The 20,272-nt window shown below is 38.8% G+C and overlaps 1 protein-coding gene across 1 annotated transcript in view; it reads right to left on the bottom strand.

Moving 5' to 3' along the window:
• Positions 1-19,787, bottom strand: part of TPRG1 (tumor protein p63 regulated 1) — a 110,631-nt gene extending 90,844 nt beyond the window's left edge. Inside the window, 2 exon segments of the mRNA XM_065875833.1 lie at positions 10,375-10,466; positions 19,566-19,787. Coding sequence (XP_065731905.1) covers positions 10,375-10,466; positions 19,566-19,787 — 314 coding nt within the window.
• Between the last annotated feature and the right edge of the window lie 485 nt (positions 19,788-20,272).

Genomic DNA, 20,272 nt, shown 5'->3' with positions numbered 1-20,272 from the left:
CTGCCCCAGCCAGAACACAGACCCTCTGCAACCTTGCAACCTCTGCATGGCATTCATCTTTCCTCAGCCACCTGTCCAGACTTCATCCATTCACCAATGAAAAAGGTGACTTTTTGCTGAATTGGATAATAGTTTTTGAATTCTGGAAGAATATTTCATCAAATTTTTTGTGCTATGACAATATTATAGCCACAGACACGACTCACTTTTAAACTTAATCTGCATTGTTAACATACACTCTATTACTTTCTTAAGTTTAGACCATAAGCAAAACAATAAATCAAACTCTGACTACTAGTTTGCTTATTTCCACGGGATAATTGCAGCCACCGGGGCCAATTCCAAGCTACCAACCTGATATCACTGAACATCCAGTTGGTAGAGAGAGGCAGGAACACACTGTCATGTATTATTTCCACCACACAAATAGAATAGGCAAAAATAACCCCCAGAGCATACATAACAGCAAAGTGAAGTAAAATCATCAGAGGATGAGGCATTTTGAGTGTATTACCTTTGTTTTAAATTTATTTGGGGTGAAAGGTGAAAACCCACCAGACCAAACAAATGAAGAGGAAATAGGCAGTCTACCTGAAAAAGAATTCAGAGTAATGATAGTAAAGATAACCCAAAATCTTGGAAATAGAATGGAGAAAATTCAAGAAATGTTTAACAAGGATCTAGAAGAACTGAAGAGCAAACAAACAATGATGAACAACACAATAAATGAAATTAAAAATTCTCTAGAAGGAATCAATAGCAGAATAACTGAGGCAGAAGAGCAGATAGATGACCTGGAAGACAAAATAGTGAAAATAACTATGGCAGAGCAGAATAAAAAAAAAAGAATGAAAAAAATTGAGGACAGTCTCAGAGACCTCTGGGACAACATTAAACGCACCAACATTCAAATTATAGGGGTCCCAGAAGAAGAAGAGAAAAAAAAGGGGACTGAGAATATATTTGAAGAGATTATAGTCCGAAAATTTCCCTAATATGGGAAAGGAAAGAGTCAATCAAGTCAAGGAAGTGCAGAGACTCCCATCCAGGATAAATCCAAGGAGAAACACACCAAGACACATATTAATCAAACTATCAAAAATTAAATACAAAGAAAAAATATTAGAAGCAGAAAGGGAAAAACAACAAATAACATACAAGGGAATCCCCATAAGGTTAACAGCTGATCTTTCAGCAGGAACTCTGCAAGCCAGAAGGGAGTGGCAGGACATATTTAAAGTGATGAAAGGGAAAAAACTAAAACCAAGATTACTCGACCCAGCAAGGATCCCATTCAGATTTGATGGAGAAATTAAAACCTTTACAGACAAGAAAAAGCTAAGAGAATTCACCACCACCAAACCAGCTTTACAACAAATGCTAAAGGAACTTCTCTAAGCAGGAAACACAAGAGAAGGAAAAGACCTATAATAGCAAACCCAAAACAATTAAGAAAATGGAAATAGGAACATACATATCGATAACTACCTTAAATGAAAATGGATTAAATGCTGCAACCAAAAGACATAGACTGGCTGAATGGATACAAAAACAAGACCCATAATATATGCTGTCTACAAGAGACCCACTTCAGACCTAGGGACAGACTGAGAGTGAGGGGATGAAAAAAGATATTCCATGCAAATGGAAATCAAAAGAAAGCTGCAGTAGCAATTCTCATATCAGACAAAATACACTTTAAAATGAAGACTATTACAAGAGACAAAAAGGACAATACATAATGATCAAGGGGTCAATACAAAAAGAAGATATAACAATTTTAAATATTTATGCACCCAACATAGGAGCACCGCAATACATAAGGCAAATGCTAACAGCCATAAAAGGGGGAATTGACAGTAACACAATAATAGTAGGGGACTTTAACACCTCACTTTCACCAATGGAAAGATCATCCAAAATGAAAATAAATAAGGAAATACAAACTTTAAATGATACATTAAACAAGATGGACTTAATTGATATTTATAGGACATTCCATCCAAAAACAACAGAATACATTTTCTTCTCAAGTGCACATGGAACATTCTCCAGGATACATCATATCTTGGGTCACACATCAAGGCTTGGTAAATTTAAGAAAATTGAAATTGTATCAAGTATCTTTTCCGACCACAACGCTATGAGACTAGATATCAATTACAGGAAAAAATCTGTAACAAATACAAACACATGGAGGCTAAACAATACACTACTAAATAACCAAGAGATCACTGAAGAAATCAAACAGGAAATCAAAAAATACCTAGAAACAAATGACAATGAAAACACGATGACCCAAAACCTATGGGATGCAGCAAAAGCAGTTCTAAGAGGGAAGTTCATAGCAATACAATCCTACCTAAAGAAATAAGGAAAATCTCAAACAAACAACCTAACCTTACACCTAAAGCGATTACAGAAGGAAGAACAAAAAACCCCCCAAAGTTAGCAGAAGGAAAGAATTCATAAAGATCAGATCAGAAATAAATGAAAAAGAAATAAAGGAAACAATAGCAAAGATCAATAAATCTAAAAGATAGTTCTTTGAGAAGATAAACAAAATTGATAAACCATTAGCCAGACTCATCAAGAAATAAAGGGAGAAGATTCAAATCAATAAAATTAGAAATGAAAAAGGAGAAGTAACAACGGACACTGCAGAAACACAAAGTATCATGAGAGATTACTACAAGCAACTATATGCCAATAAAATGGACAACATGGAAGAAATGGACAAATTCTTAGAAAAGCACAACCTTCTGAGACTGAACCAGGAAGAAATCAAAAATATAAACAGACTAGTCTCAAACACTGAAATTGAAACCGTGATTAAAAATCTTCCAACAAACAAAAGCCCAGGACCAGATGGCTTCACAGGCAAATTCTATCAAATATTCAGAGAAGAGCTAACACCTGTCATTCTCAAACTCTTCCAAAATATAACAGAAGGAGGAACACTCCCAAACTTATTCTATGAAGCCACCATCACTCTGATACCAAAACTATACAAAGATGTCACAAAAAAAGAAAACTACAGGCCAATATCACTGATGAACATAGATGCAAAAATCCTCAACAAAATACTAGCAAACAGAATCCAACAGCACATTAAAAGGATCATACACCATGATCAAGTGGGGTTTATCCCAGGAATGCAAGTATTCTTCAATATACACAAATCAATCAATGTGATAAACCATATTAATGAATTGAAGGAGAAAAACCATATGATCATCTCAATAGATGCAGAAAAAGCTTTTGACAAAATTCAACACCCATTTATGATAAAAACCCTCCAGAAAGTAGGCATAGAGGGAACTTACCTCAACATAATAGAGGCTATATATGACAAACCCACAGCCAACATCATTCTCAATGGTGAAAAACTGAAAGCATTTCCACTAAGATCAGGAACAAGACAAGGTTGCCCACTCTTACCACTATTATTCAACATAGTTTTGGAAGTTTTAGTTACAGCAATCAGAGAAGAAGAAGAAATAAAAGGAATCCAAATTGGAAAGAGGAAATAAAACTGTCACTGTTTGCAGATGACATGATACTTTACATGGAAAATCCTAAAGATGCTACCAGAAAACTAGTAGAACTGATCAATGAATTTGGTAAAGTAGCAGGATACAAAATTAATGCACAGAAATCTCTTGCATTCCTATACACTAGTGATGAAAAACCTGATAGAGAAAGTAAGGAAACACTTCCTTTTATCACTGCAACAAAAAGAATAAAATACCTAGGAATAAACCTACCTAAGGAGACAAAACACCTGTATGCAGAAAACTGTAGGAAACTGATGAGAGAAATTAATGGTAGAAACAGATGGAGAGATATACCATGTTCGTGGATTGGAAAAATCAACATTGTGAAAGTGACTATACTACCCAAAGCAATCTACAGATTCAATGCAATCCCTATCAAACTACCAATGGCATTTTTCACAGAACTAGAAGAAAAAATTTCACAATTTGTATGGAAAAAAAAAAGACCCGAAATAGCCAAAGCAATCTTGGGGAAGAAAAATGGAGCTGGAGGAATCAGGCGCCCGGACTTCAGACTATACTACAAAGCTACAGTAATGAAGACAGTATGGTACTGGCACAAAAACAGAAATATAGATCAATGGAACAGGATAAAAAGCCCAGAGATAAACCCATGAACATACAGTCACATTATCTTTGATAAAGGAGGCAAAACTATACAATGGAGAAAAGACAGCCTCTTCAATGTGTGGTGCTGGGAAAACTGGACAACTACCTGTAAAAGAATGAAATTACAACAGTCCCTAACACCATACACAAAAATAAACTCAAAATGGATTAAAGACCTAAATGTAAGGCCAGACACTATCAAACTCCTAGAGGAAAACATAGGCAGAACGCTCAATGATGTAAATCACAGCAAGATCCTTTTTGTCCCACCTCCTAGAGAAATGGAAATAAAAACAAAAATAAACAAATGGGACCTAATGAAACTTCAAAGCTTTTGCACAGCAAAGGAAACCACAAACAAGGCAAAAAGGCAACCCTTAGAATGGCAGAAAATTTTTGCAAATGAAGCAACTTACAAAGGATTAATCTCCAAAATTCACAAACAGCTCGTCCAGCTCAATATCAAAAACACACAAAAAATAATTCAAAAATGGGTAGAAGACCTAAATAGATGTTTCTCCAAAGAAGACGTACATATTGCCAAGAAACACATGAAAGGATGCTCAACATCACTAACCATTAGAGAAATGCAAATCAAAACTACAGTGAGGTATCACCTCACACCAGTCAGAATGGCCATCATCAAAAAATCTACAAACAATAAATGCTGGGGAGCGTGTGGAGAAAAGGGAACCCTCTTGCACTGTTGGTGTGAATGTAAATTGATACAGCCACTATGGAGAACAGTATGGAGGTTCCTTAGAAAACTAAAAATAGGGCTTCCCTGGTGGCCTAGTGGTTGAGAGTCCTCCTGCCAATGCAGGGGACGTGGGTTCGTGTCCTGGTCCGGGAAGATCCCACATGCCACAGGGAGGCTGGGCCTGTGAGCCATGGCCGCTGAGCCTGCACGTCTGGAGCCTGTGCTCTGCAACGGGAGGGGCCACAACAGTGAGAGGCCCGCATACCACAAACAAACAAACAAAAAAACTAAAAATAGAACTACCATACGACCCAGCAATCCCACTACTGGGCATATACCCTGAGAAAACCATAATTCAAAAACAGTCACATACCACAATGTTCATTGCAGCTCTATTTGCAATATCCAGGATGTGAAAGCAACCTAAGTGTCCATTGACAGATGAATGGATAAAGAAGATGTGGCACATATATATACAATGGAATATTACTCAGCCATAAAAAGAAAAATAATTGGGTTATTTTGTAGTGAGGTGGATGGACCTAGAATCTGTCATACAGAGTGAAGTAAGTCATAAAGAGAAAAACAAATACCATATGCTAACACATATATATGGAATCTAAAAGAAAAAAAAAAGGTTCTGAAGAACCTAGTGGCAGGACAGGAATAAAGATACAGATTTAAAGAATGGACATGAGGACAAAGGGAGGGGGAAGGGTAAGCTGGGATGAAGTGAGAGAGTGGCATGGACATATGTACACTACCAAATGTAAAATAGACAGCCAGTGGGAAGCAGCTGCATGGCACAGGGAGATCAGCTCAGTGCTTTGTGTCCACCTAGGGGGGTAGGATAGGGAGGGAGGGAGGGAGACATAAGAGGGAGGGGATATGGGGATATATGTATACATATAGCTGATTCACTTTGTTATACAGCAGAAACTAACACACCATTGTAAAGCACTTATACTCCAATAAAGATGTTAAAAATAATAATAATAAATAAAATAAAATACAAAAAAATTTATTTGGGGGTGAAACTAATTTTATTTAATTTTACATATAATAATAACTTGTAAAACTATTTAATTTAAATTTAAGAATTAACAACTGACTGTCAAAATTCCTGAAATCCTACCATTCACCTCTTATGAGCACGTGTGAACCAGCTCCAGCATGCCACTGGATCAGACCTTCATGGATATTGCATAAGTATCTAATATGTCACCTAACCTCCCACCCATTCATTGATCCTCCACATTTCAAACACGTACGGGCCACAAACCCTGATCCACAATTTCAAATTCAACAAAGCTCTGAAAATTGCAGCCGTGGTGCAAACTCACTTTGCGGTAAAACCAGATCTGAACCAGATGACGATTTATTCTATTTTTAATATCACATGTTTCCCTGAAAAGATATTAATATGTTTGATTTGGGTGGGTTGTCCCAGACCTCCACTTGGGGCATAAAATAAACAACATATGCATTGTTTTACACTTCCAAAATATGAAAAATTCTCAGCTGATTCAAGGGTTTTGGATAAGGGATTGTGGACTTTCAGTGATGTTCATAAAATATAAATACAGAGCCTCACCCATCAGAGCCTCCGTATCACCTAAGGGATAAAATCGAAGTTCTTAAACATGATACACAAGGCCCATAAATCCTTTTCAAGTTTCCTCTCAATAGCTCCCACCTTGCCCTCCTATATCAAACTACTTCTAGGAGTCTGACCAACCATGACTAAAGATGGAGCTGGGCTTATTAGTTACCCCTCATCTACACTGTATATACTTGGGGAAAGAATCAGAACCCAGCTAACACAGGAGTGTGGTGGTCCATCTTTCTTGTTCTATCACTTATGGGATCTTCATCTGGCCACTTCATTTTCCCTCGTCTCCACCTCTCATCTATAAAATGGGAATCATACAACTAACAAGGATGTAGGGAAGGTAAAGCAAGTTCATGGACATGAAGATACGTTTACATGTGCTATATACTACATTAAAAGGTTTTTTACTATTCATCATTCTGAAACTGGAATACTGGTTTGAAAGCAGATATTCTTTAAACCACTGATGAGTAGCCAGGGATTTCTCATCTCCCCAGAAGGAGCTGAAAGTTGATGTACATGAAGCCCAGCCTTTTCTGTCACATACAAAAAAAGTGTTATGCTTGAAAAGAGTCTTGTGTGGTTGGTAAGGCTGGGGAAATAGGTCTATGTTACAGCCCCTGTAACTCTCAGGAACGGATGGGTCTTATTCCATTAGAAAAAGGAGGAAAGGGGACAAGAGCAGCCCAGGTTCTCACTTTTCTGGGCCTGTGTGTATATACATTTGTTTTGTTTAGTCTTGCTGTTGTTATTTTGGAGGTTTTGTTTTTTGTTTGATTGGTTTTGCTGTTGCTGTTTTTTGCTACACTACAAATAAACAGAGGACTTAAGTCTGAAAGGTCATTTAAAACCTATGCATGCCCCTCCTTTGACAAACAGCTTCCTATCTTCTGCTTGAACAGTCGCAGTGAATGGGAGCCCATTCATTCAGTCCAGATGCCTGAACATTTTCTTGACAACTGGTACCTCCTCCTTCCATTACGTGAAGGCAGTCTGAACCAGCTACAAAGAGTAACAGGAAAAGAAAAGAAACTGGCAATGTCTTACACTGGTAAAAACGACTGGAATCAGATCTTTTCTTGAAAGTAGATTTTGATGGAGGGTTGTGGGAGAAGTAAAAGAATTTTGAGAGAGAAGAATGACCAAAAAAGAACACAAAATCACTACCATTTAAAAAGGAGAAATGGGTTCCAATGTGCAAAGGAAGAAAGTCTGATAGCAAATAAGCAAATATGATTGCTTGAAATTCTACATGCAAAGGATACATGCCTCATTATTGTCCTTAATATAAATGGGTACCACAAGACAAAAGAGAAATAGAAAACTAGTTGCCAGAGATTTCTTCCCAACTTTCTGAACGTCCTATTAGGTTCAGAGGTAAGTACAAGGCTTGCGTCTTTGGGGCAAAGCTGTTCATATTTACCTGAAAACTGCTGGTGTTAGCAATCATCCTAGCTGATGTTAAATCAAGCACACAATTATAGTGCTAAACCTCAGTGCAGATCACACAATCAGATTTATCTTTCAAAAATTGGTATCTACAGGCCACTGCAATCACTGAGCAGAAACATTCAAACAAACAAAAAAAAAGTCAAACTTCTGTACAAATAAAACCAAACAAAACATGCACCCTTAAAGAAATTACTGATTCTATTATTTGAGAATTCAAAAGTAGCCACCACTGGATTTGAAAGACCATGTTTGTGCATTCTTTCTTATAAATGAGATACATTGTAGAAATGAAATGAGATATATTGTAGAAAAATAGTGAGATACATTGTAGAAACAAAATAGGTAAGTGTTTACTTCTGATGTGACCTTCAGAATTTATGTAGACATCTTGCTTAATCAAGGCAACCTTTTCTTTCTTTTTTTTTTTTTTGCGGTACGCGGGCCCCCCACCGCCGCAGCCTCTCGCGTTGCGGAGCACAGGCTCCGGACGCGCAGGCTCAGTGGCCATGGCTCACGGGCCCAGCCGCTCCATGGCATGTGGGATCTTCCCGGACCGGGGCACGAACCCGTGCCCCCCGCATCGGCAGGCAGACCCCCAACCACTGTGCCACCAGGGAAGCCCAAGGCAGCCTTTTCATTTGCACAAATCATATTTTACTCTGCAGATGGGAGGTGGAGAGTAGAGAATAAAATGTAAGTTGGTGAAAGTGAATAAATTAAAAGACTTTTCATTAAAGGTAACCCAGAGATGATAGAGATAGAGATGGACAAGATAGAAATAAAGGTAGAGGCTACCAATAACAACGTCAAAAAGTATTGCCTTTTACCAATAGTTAGTACTTGAGAACAGAGGAAGGACACTGATGTCCATTGAAAATCCACTATGTGCTAGGGACTTTGCTAAGAATTTTACAATGTTACCTTGTTTAGTCTTCATAACAACTTGTCAGGTATATATCATTATCTGCAGTTCATAGATGAAGACACAAATGCTCAGAACTTGTCAGCTTGGTTTTCAAAAATTCATTTTAATTCAATTTTTGGAACCCATTTGAAACAAAAATATGCTATGGTGGTCAGAAAGATGGATTCACAGGTTATTTGGTTTCTGCATTCCTTTGATTGAGGGATTTGTTCTGCTCGACTGGAAGGTTAAACATCCCAGTGTTGTCCTCCTAAAATTTATTCAAAGAAGATGTCCCTCCCAGAAGGGAAAGATAAAATGATTCTTCACTAAGGTGTAGAAATGACTGAGCTTTTCGGCTGGAACCTTTGGTGATTGTATCACCAAGAAAACTTACTGAACCAATTAAGTATTTCAAATGGAGTTCTAATTGCATTCTCCATTTAATATCGTGGATTCTGCAGAAGAAAAGAGATGCCTCTTACCCTTATTATGTGCATATTTTACTTATTACTATAAGGACTATGGCATTCCTAATATTCACCTGGTGGGTGAAAAAAAGGTCACACAGACACTAGAATGTCAGGGTAGGACAGAAAGTTAACCATCTTCATTGTGTCTTTGGCAATGAAAACCCCCGTAGCTAAGATAAGCCTTGAGGGTGAATGGAGCAGTCATTAAAATGACAAGCACTTAAGTGTTAGATTTGGTTTTTATCTTAACTCTGGACAGGTGGCCTTTCTTTTGAGGGCTTTTTATTTGCTTGTTTTGTTTTTTTTTAATTTTTATTTTATATTGGAGTATAGTTGATTAACAATGTTGTGTTAATTTCAGGTGTAGAGCAAAGGGATTCAGTTATACATGTACATGTATCTATTCTTTTTCAAATTCTTTTCCCATTTAGGTTATTACAGAATATTGAGCAGAGTTTCCTGTGTTATACAGTAGGTCCTTGTTGGTTATCAATTTTAAATATAGCAGTGTGGACATGTCAATCCCAAACTCCCAATCTATCCCTCCCCCACTCCAAGGTGGCCTGTCTTTATCCTGAATGATTTCCCTAGTTTTGTTGCTCATGTTATTGTACCCAACTTACCTAATGATAAAATTCACAATGTATATGTTGACCTCATTATTCCTCTTTCCCAACCTTCCTTTCCACTGTACCCAGAGTGGGATGGTTAGTAGCCTGATGTGGTTGGAGGGAGAGTGCTTACAAGAAACAGAGATTGGAACCAGAAAGATCAGTTAGGAGGCTAATACAATGGTCACTGAGAGCCCTGATGAGGGCCTGACCTAAGGTAGTCACAGTGATGGCTGAGTGAAGCAACTAGCCTGGAAAACAGTGGTAGAAGTCAAACCTGGTCATACCATCAGCCATGGGGCACCATGAAACTTTACTCTCCAGCTCGCTATGTCAATCAATTACCTCACTGTAAGCAGGAGAAATTCTTCCACTGGGCCATCTCCTATTCTATTATGGTGTTGTCAAAGAAAACGCTAGATTTCCACTGCCCTTCACTTAGTCATAACTACTCACTCTGTCGAGAGCCAGAAGCCTTGAATTTTCTCTCCAGAAGTCTTGGTAATGTGGCCTTTCAAGTCTTCTGTGGCAGTCTCAATGGCCCCTGGCTGAGTAGGAGAAAGAGAATACCTAGTTTAGAGAAGACTGAGTCCTCTTCATGCTTATGATTAATTACTATATCCCAGCAATTCCTCCAAAAAGTTGACCAGGAAAGATAATTCTTGGAGTTGCCTGTTTGTTGTAGGCACTGCCTGCTGGAGAGCTTAGTCTTAAACTCTGGTATTTACTAAGTTGCTCTCCTTGGGTGGGACAAAAGTGATCCAAGTCCTGTGAGATTTCTATAATCTTACTCACATTTTCTCATAGAAATGAAGATAGCCATTTTCAGAGCACCAGTTTTTCTAATAAACAAATGTGTATCAGGAAGTTCAATGCATTTAGCAATACATACATTTTTAAAATCTAACCTTTCTCTCTTCAAAGAGTACATGGTCATAAAACACAAAGGAGGAAAGCTTCTTCCAGTATTCTGACTATAGTTTTATCTGGCTCTGGGAAATGAATTTTTTGTCTCCTTACCTCTCTTTTTTTACCTTTATCCAAAAAGGAATTCCTACTACGAGCCTGCCTCTAGCTTAAAAATGGATTAACCCTGTCTTAATAATAAATTCATAGACCCTCTAGCTCAGTGATTCTTAAACTTCAGCACACATCAGGATCACCTGAAATGTGTCTTAAAACAGATTTCTGGGCACTGTCCCCAGAGTTTCTGATTCAGTAGTTCTGGGGTGGGCCTGAGAATTTACATTTCTAACAAGTTCCTGGGTGATGCTATTGGTGTGGGACTCTACTATAAGAACCATTGTTCTCTAGGCAGTTACTCTCAGCCTTGGTTACCCATCAGAATCACCGGCGGAGCTTTTGAAAATCCTAATGCCAGGGCTGTGCACCAGGCCAATATATCAGATACTCAGTGGACGGGATTCACCTAACAGTACATCAGGATTTTTTAAAGCATCCCAGATAACTCCAGTGTATAGCCAAAGTTGAGAACCACTACAGCCAAGGGCTTATCTATTATAAGCCATCCCATTTTATAAGTGTGAAAACAGGGGTCTGTGTAGGGAAGTATATAATTTGTCAAGTTCACTCAGCCAAGAAGTGACAGAGACAAGACAGGAAACCCAGACATTCCACTTCTAGGCCTACAGCACAGTGCTGGTCTCATGCCCAACCCTGGGACTAGTATGTTACAAGTCCCCATATCGTCTCTATATAATAGGGCTTTATGCTAGACACCTAATCTTCCATAAACATTAGCATTCCTAATCCTCCTAGCTTGAGACCTTTCTCTCCCAACAGGAAATGGGGATACTAGCCTGGCTAGGACCCATTCAAATATCTTCTCCCAGAGGTGAGGTGATTGTAGGATTTTGGTTTGCTTGTTTTCTCAAACTCTGATAAAAGGCTTTGAAAGACTATAGCCACAGAGTCCATCAGTTAAGAAAAATCTTATATGAGTCCACATGTAAAATACAGGAAAAGAATGGAGCTGCTTCAGATGAAGTGGTAGTAAATGGTACAGAACTTTAAGTACTTATCTGTCCTCTTCCCTTCCACTCATTCCACACAGCACAAGTCATCCAGGAAATGGATAGGACAACTACAGAGAATTGAGTGACCTGTGTTCATATTCCAGATATGTCATGAATAAATTCTGTGACCTACAGATAATTATTTAACTTTCCTTGGCTTCCATTTCTTTATCTATAAGACAACTGAGTAGACTGAACTAAAGCTTTCTGAGCCAAGCTGATGATCAAAACCTCCTGGAAATCTTTAAGAAAATATGACCATAGCCTTTTACACTGAGAGATTCTAATTTTCAATTGTCAGAAAGCTAGTATGGTACCCTGTGCTTGCTGAAACCTGTGTGTCACAAAATCAGTAAGTTCTGGGACACCAGTCAGATGTGCCTTGAGCTCCCACTGACACAGGAGATTGTGTCAACATCACTGGTTTCCAGTAATCCAGCTGGTAGGACTGGACTACCCTGCAGGGAAATTTCCTGATTCTGCGACAATTCTCCCATCATCCATCATCCTTGGCTTCCCGTGATACAGCCTGACTCTACTAGGCCCACTGGTCAAAGTTCTCTAAAAAATGATGCTTTCTTTGATGACTCATCATGGCTATTTTTCCTGTCTCTTTTCGTGTATTCACATAATTTCTGCTTCAAGCTAATATAACTTGGTAGTGAAACTAATACTTTTCAGAAGAAAAACATTATAAGTGGAATTGGAGAATAATGAAATAATCCTAAAATAAGCATTTTGTTGGATGCTTTTATGCCAGACACTTTGCCAAAAACATGTAAAGATGAATAAAAGAATGTAGAATTTTTCAAAACCTTACTTGTCTTCCCTATGGAAGGCAATTGGCAAAAGCTATCAAAATGATCTAATCTTCGATCCACACATTCCATTTCTGTGAAGTTATACTATAGATACTCTTGCATATGTACAAAATGACGTATGTATAAAGTGTCCTTTGCAGCCTAGTTTGTGGATAGCAAAAACTTGGAAATCATGCAAATATCTATCAATAGTAGAGTTGTTACCTATATTATGGGACATATCCATGCAATGAAATATGATAAATATGTAAAAAATGAAGAAACATGTACTAATCTTTGATTTCAAAATATGTTATTAAGTGAAAGGAAAAAAATGTTCAGAGGAAAGGGCAAATATGGCAACTTTTTTTGTGAAAAGGAGGAGAATGGGTAAGAATAAGTATTTGTGTTTGTACAGGCCTGAAGTCACTCTAGAAGGATACATAGAAAACGTTAACAGCGGTTCCCTACGGGTAGGGAAGGAACTTGGTAGATGGAGCCAGTGGATGGGTGTTGTTTGGCTATACACATTTTCAAAAGTAAAACATTAAAAATGAAGTGTATTCCTTATAGAACAGTTCGGAAGTCTCTGGAGTTCTGTCCGTGTCCTCACTACCTGAATTCTTACCTTCAGTAGAAATATCAGTTATGCCTCTATGGAACAGCTATGCATCGTATCCTGATAGAGTATTTTACTCTCCTCCATTTGTTATTATTGGTTACTATGATAAATTAACTTCAGCCTTTTAGTGTCAAAAATGAAATAAAGTGTGTGAACACTTTGACTTGTGTCCGGGACAAGGTTTTAATCTCAGCCTTTCTGCTGGCTGTGAGACCCATGTTAAGTCACCTTGTCATTCCATGCCTCGTTGTCAGCATTTGTTAGATGGATAAGATATCGTTAACTGTAACAGCTGTTAGGAAATGGTGAAAACATTTGGTAACACTGAAGAATAAAAGACTTCATTATCATTCTTCTTGTTAACATTAAATAGAAGGGAAATCATTGTACCAGGATTGGGGGATCAAATGGTTACTGAACAATTAGCTCTGAGACTCCTTGCACTCTAAGACTAATACGAAAGTATAGTGGAATGATATGTACTCATCACTCAACCAGAGAAAGCCTGGCAAGAGAGTACAAATACATTTCTAATTCTAAATTTTAAGAAAAAACCATTAGGGGGATCCTTGCTTATAAGTCACTACATAGCTTAATGGTCAATATTCTCTCTAATAGTCTAGCACTAAATATTTTCAATCAAAACAAACGTACTGGGCATCCCTGGTGGCGCAGTGGTTGAGAGTCCGCCTGCCGACGCAGGGGATGCGGGTTCGTGACGCGGTCCGGGAGGATCCCAAGTGCCGCGGAGCGGCTGGGCCCGTGAGCCATGGCCGCTGAGCCTGCGCGTCCGGAGCCTGTGCTCTGCAACCGGAGAGGCTACAACAGTGAGAGGCCTGCGTACCGCAAAAAAAAAAAACAAATGTACTGAGGAAAGTTCAAAGACATATGTATTTGTCTCCTTGTGTTTCCTCGAGCTAGAATAGCCCAGGGCCAGGAGCCACACAAACAATATTCGTGTCTGCTACTAATATTTTCCCATGTACTGGACCCCTTAGCTAGACAGTGAGAGGATGGGACAAGATAGAAAGGAATGCTCCTAGGGACTTAGACACAATCAGCTCTCCCTTGAGGGCGTCGTCATACCAAGAGTTTACTTTGTGGTATATTCATAAGGTAAGAAAACCAGCTGTGAATCGGATGTGATTTGTAAAGCCCAGACAAATTTGTCTCTCCCTGACAATGAAGGAAATGCTTCTTATTTCATGATTGTTAAGTGTCTGCCCTCAGATAGAAACATCAACTTTATTACCATCTTCAAAGGATTTCAGTGTAAGGAGGGGATTCAAGAAACATTTTGCCCAGTGAGATATATAATTTCTAAATCACAAAGAAGCTCACACAGACAATAACAATACAACTAATATATTTAGTTGTTCCCAGTACAAGAGCAAGACATGGGGAAGCGTGTAGTAAGAGAAGAGGGAAAAGGAGAGAGCATGAAAGTCAAATTAGTGTCATAAAGGCAGCAACATCTTGCCACACAATGGGAAGTCCCGAACCTGCTTATTAAAATCTTGTTGCTCACAATAGAACACAGGCTATAAGAAGGCCATGCGGAACCACTAATTAAATATTAAAAGATCAAAGAGTTTTAGTCCCATTAGTTTGTATGTAATTTACATTCTCAAGTATAAATTCAGAGATAATTCCCCATCTCTAATCGCTTTCAACTTTCTGATAAGGTTTCTGCAAATACAGAGTCCTACAGGAAGTTTAAATATATCTTTTTCCCCATGCGGATCAAGTATTGTTCCTTTCATAAGAAGTTGCTTTTGAATATCACTCTCCACGACTGAAGTGATTATCATAATATACCTCAAGTTATTAGCCTTGAGGGGTACTTTTGCTGAGAGAAGACAGTAGGCCATTTTTAGATATGTCTAAGCAATAATAGCAGATGAACAAAAATATGAGGAAAAGGTTATCCAAGCAGACTGATAGCAAGTGGTTCAGACCTTCATTACTGTGATTCCTCATTCATTGTCCAAGGCCAGAGGCAGTGGATGGGTAGTAGAAAGTTCCAGGAGTCTTGGGTTCCTGGCCTGCTATGACCCCTAAGTTGCTGGTTGCCTTTGGACAAGTCACATCTTCTTTATGTGTCTCAGGGGTGGGGTTGGATATTATATGAGGCCCCTCCTGGCTCTGAGAAAGAATGTTGCTAAGCTGTATCAGATGGACAAATTTGCAGTAAATAAATAATTGGCTGGAAGCCTGAGGGAAGAAAGCAACAACCAGAGTGACCCATAAAAGAACACAAGAGGTTGAAGGGACCAGATTGGCTTGTTTTATGACCAGGTATTCAGAGATGCGATCTAATGCACGATATTATGATGCTAAAAATGCCTTGTTTGTCTTAAATTGATCTATACTTTCATATCAGTCACATCTTTGCATATCCAGCTTGAAACTCATATACTGATCCTCCTTCTTATTATAGCATTGGGTGTCCACTCCTGGCAGCTGAGTAACTGAGTGCCATCCTGCCTCAGCAAGCCAAGGAATAACTTTCCTTTCCAGATATGAACAAGAACCGACATAAATATCCAGCAAAACTTACATAGATTGTACTACATCTCCATAGCGGGATATTACAGAGTGTTAAAAATGATGTTATGAAACTACAGTTATTGACATAATAAATATTTGGCATGTAATTCTATTCTTTTGCACAATAAAATGTACATGTAAGAAAAAGTAAAGTTATTCACCAAAATGTATAAAAGCACATTCATATATTTTGGTTAACTTTGAACTGTGGAATTATGGTGACTTTTGCTTGCCCACATTTTCCAATTTTTTTCAATAAACCACCTCCTGTGAAATTATTTTAGAACCCTGTAATAAAATAAAATGCATGGCCAAGGAATTTCTCCACTCAGTCACTTACTGCTTTTCTGAATTTGCAAGATATATCCTTAAAATTCTTACACCGTAATAAATTGACTTATTTTAAATCACTGCATGGGATCACAGAACTATGAATGGGAATTGGGGAACATTTGTTCTAACCCTAGCTTTGCTACTTACTAACCTCTTGGGCAAGTCAGTGCTCACTAACTGTTAGGACCTTGGGTGAGCCACTGCCCCTCTCTGGACCTTGGTTGCCTCTAAAAATTAGAGAATTGACTAGCAACTTGGTGTTCAAAGTGTGGTCTGTGGACAGAAAGCATGAGCATTGCCCGAGAGTTTATATAAATGCAGAATCTAAGGTCTCATCCCAGACCCATTGAATCACACCAGTATTTTAACAAGCTCTCCAGGTGATCCGTTTGCACGATAAAGAGTGAGAAGCATTGGACCATATCATCCTTAGATCTCATTTCAGCTCTAAGAAGCAAAACATTATGATGTATGCTTCATAGATCTGAGTCATTCAGAGCCCTGGCCTGATCTAATTATCCCTTGAGAAAATCAGTTAGCTTCCTTCATTTGAACCTCTTTCCTGCTACAGACCCTATAGGTCTACATTTGTATCTCACCTTAGGGGTCATGGTGAGGTCACGGGCATCTTAATATCATTCCTATTACCAATAACAGGAATGTGAATGCCAAGTCAGCAAAAAAGAGAAAGAAAGCATTTAGAATAGCAAGAGATGCCGTTTATGAAATGTTAATAGATGTGTCTTACACTGTACTAAGAACTCTTTAAAAATTAGCTTATTTAAACTCCCATATAAAACTGACATTTTATCCATACTTTGAAGATGAGAAAATTTATATATATGTATATACACACACACACACACACACACACACACACACACACACACACACACATATACATACATACAATGTCTCCTCCCATTTCCTCAGCTACCACCACATCAGCAGATTTGTGGTTTACAAGGTAGTAAAACTGGATCATTATTTATTCAAAATAATATTTATCATTGTTTCAGTCGAACCAACAATTGTATTTTCATTACCCTCACATGCATTAAAGCACGTTCATTATACTCACATGCTAAAAAAGAAAAAACCTCTTCATATTTTGTCTCTTGGTCTGAAGGAAAGTTAATGCTGACTGCTTGGGAATGTAGCCTTTACAGATACCTCCTAAAGAGTCCTCAGGTCTACTTCAGAGTCACTGATAAGATTAGAAGAAGGTTTTCCTTTCCCGAGCTCTTGAGAACTTAAAGTTACTTTCTATACACCTATTGGAGAAGATGTTCTTTACGTGAATCGTAGTCAATCACTGAAAATCTTTACCAGGGGGCCATACGTTCAATTGTACATTATGGCAGAAAGAGCACCGGACTTAGAGACAGAAGGTACAGAGTCTAGCTACAGCTCTTACACTAATATTACGCAACTTAGGTCACTTCACTCCTCTGAAACTTCAATATGTTTACCACTAAAACAAGAGTGATAAGCCCTTTCCTGCCTACCTCACAGTGCTTCTCCAGGGGACTGTATTTTATAAGCTACATAGAGCCACACAAATAAAAGCATCATGTAAATAAATAAATAAACAAACAAAAGCTCTGTTGTAGCTTTAGACTGTGTCAGTTTAGCTAAGCTAGAACTACATTTTCTAGAATCTCCTTTCCTGTCTGCTTCTAAACTAGTGTTGGCCACAAGAGACGTTTGTGTCAGATTTGAAAGGCAGAAGTGAAACATCAGTCATGATTCCTTATTGAAGATGAGGGCAGGACAATCAGGCCCAAGTGCAGCTCATGTTCACAGCTGCCAACCTCCTGTTTACTTGATGGCATGGGAGGGGGTGGGGAAGCCCCTGGACCTACAGCTCCTTTTGCTACAGTCAGACCTCCTCCCTCAGATCCTCCTTCCCTGAACTGGGTAAGTGTGCAGCTGGCTCGGTGGAGAAGAGCACTGGCTTCTCCTGAAAGTGACTCACATCTTCAAGTTCAAACTTGGTGGGAGACAAACACAGGTTCCATTTTTCCATGGTGGGAGCCGCTCGGTCAAAAGGAATTCCAGTTTGTCCATCCAGGTTCAGGTTATTCCCTATTTCCTATTCCTACTTCACAACAGCCAACTGGTTGATCTATAGCAACTTCAGACCCATCATCAGATGCAAAGACAACAGCTTTGCATAGACTTCTCAGGCAGCTCTCTTAATTGAACCAGCTTCCAATGATAAAGCCCTTATTCTATATCATTCATCACTGTTCTTCTCTCATCAAATCCTGTTCTTCTCTCATCATGACTATCAAAGAAAAGGCACACTTTAAGGGATGCTTTGATTTCTTCCCCAGCTATATCTTAAGCTTAACTTTGCATATTCAATAAAGTTCTTATACTTTGGAAAATAAACCATTTGCGTTCCCTATGCAAAAACACACAAACACACACGTAGTATAGAACATGCCAAAGCACTCTGCACATATGAGTCACTGAATATAGGTAATATAGGTATATATCTTCAAACACACACACACACACACACACACACACATTGAGTCTCTTTAGCTACAACTTTATCTTAACCAAAGATATATTTTCAAGGCTAACAAATCAGGGTTTGTTAGTTAAAGCATTATAAATAGTCTCAAACTCTTGGCCACCACTTATTTAGCAGTCGAGTTGAAAAAAGTTTTTTTTCAACAAAGAGATGTTCCATGTACACTTGAAGAATCTCTCCTGCCACAGTGCACAATCTGTAATGTTGCCCCCAGTTGATGGTAGCCTACAAGCTCACTGCTTTGATGCACAGGGAAGAAGCTCAGCTCCAAACTGCAGCTATAGGATTGGAATAAAGTGTTTGTCCCCGTAGTGTTATACCAGCATGCCCATGTAGACCCTTGAGGTTTAGCCCATGCTCAGCAACCCTTTCCACTCCATCACCCATGTCTTTTCCAGACTTACAACAAATACTCCCTCTGGGCTCCCAGCCTTATATTCTAGCCAGTCTGGTTCTCTCTCCATAGAGCATTAATTTATTGAGGTCAGGTCTAGCATGAATACAGGACTCAGGAGCCAAAGACTCATGGAGGCTGGAGGACCTGCTTCTCCTTGATAGTATCTGGCGGTCAAAAATAGACCCTTAACTTCTCCGAAATTCAGATCTTCCACCTATAAAATGGAGATAAGGATGACTACTTCACAGCTATTGTGACTATTACACAAGATAACGGACATGAAAACAGTTGGTAAAACATGTGGTATATGGAAGGATATTAGGATATTTTTAAGGAGAAGTTTTATGTAGTATTTAAGTTTTACCCGTGTAACGAAGTACTTCCGTGAGATATGAGGCTGCTGATAGGGACTGGGGTAGAGTGCTGATTCGGTCACACTTGGAGGCCTTGAAGTCTGCCTTGGCCCTGAGACAGTGCCTGGGTCACCCTCCTCCGTGGACAGCTGATCAGTCTCAGAGGTTTGGTCATCTCCCTCTTGCTTTGGAGACACAGGCTGCAATCCTTCAAAACTCCCAATGGTTGACATTTCTTCAGCCTGAAACAAAGGAAGAAACAATCTTCTCAGAAAAAAAAAAAAGTCGCCTGTGTCCTAGCTATGGTAAAACAGTGTATGATGAGCAAATGATTCTCCTGAAACTGACAAACCCACCACACATTAACTAAGCAGGGGCACTGATGGATGCAGTTCAATAACACAGACTCTACAATCCTCTGTGGACGTTTACCAGGGGAAAGAAGCAGACACCCTCTGGTCAGAGAAAAGGAGGCTGCAAGCATTTCCATTTTCCCCATCTTTATTCCCAGGCACAGGAAGCTGAACAAGGGAACAGCAGTATGAAATCATTATCAGACAATTTCTCTTCAAGTTTTCATAGCATTTTTGCTTGAAAACCTACTAGCCTGCAAGCTTATTTAAGAGTTAAAAGCAATGATATTGCACCTTCTTGTGTACTTCTTGGGTAGTAATAGGGCACGAAAGCACTTAGAACTGAGCATATTTTTAACCGCAAG

The sequence above is a fragment of the Phocoena phocoena genome, chromosome 4 (assembly GCF_963924675.1).
Source record: "Phocoena phocoena chromosome 4, mPhoPho1.1, whole genome shotgun sequence".
Classification (NCBI taxonomy): domain Eukaryota; kingdom Metazoa; phylum Chordata; class Mammalia; order Artiodactyla; family Phocoenidae; genus Phocoena; species Phocoena phocoena.
This window is presented reverse-complemented; position numbering and strand designations above follow the sequence as displayed.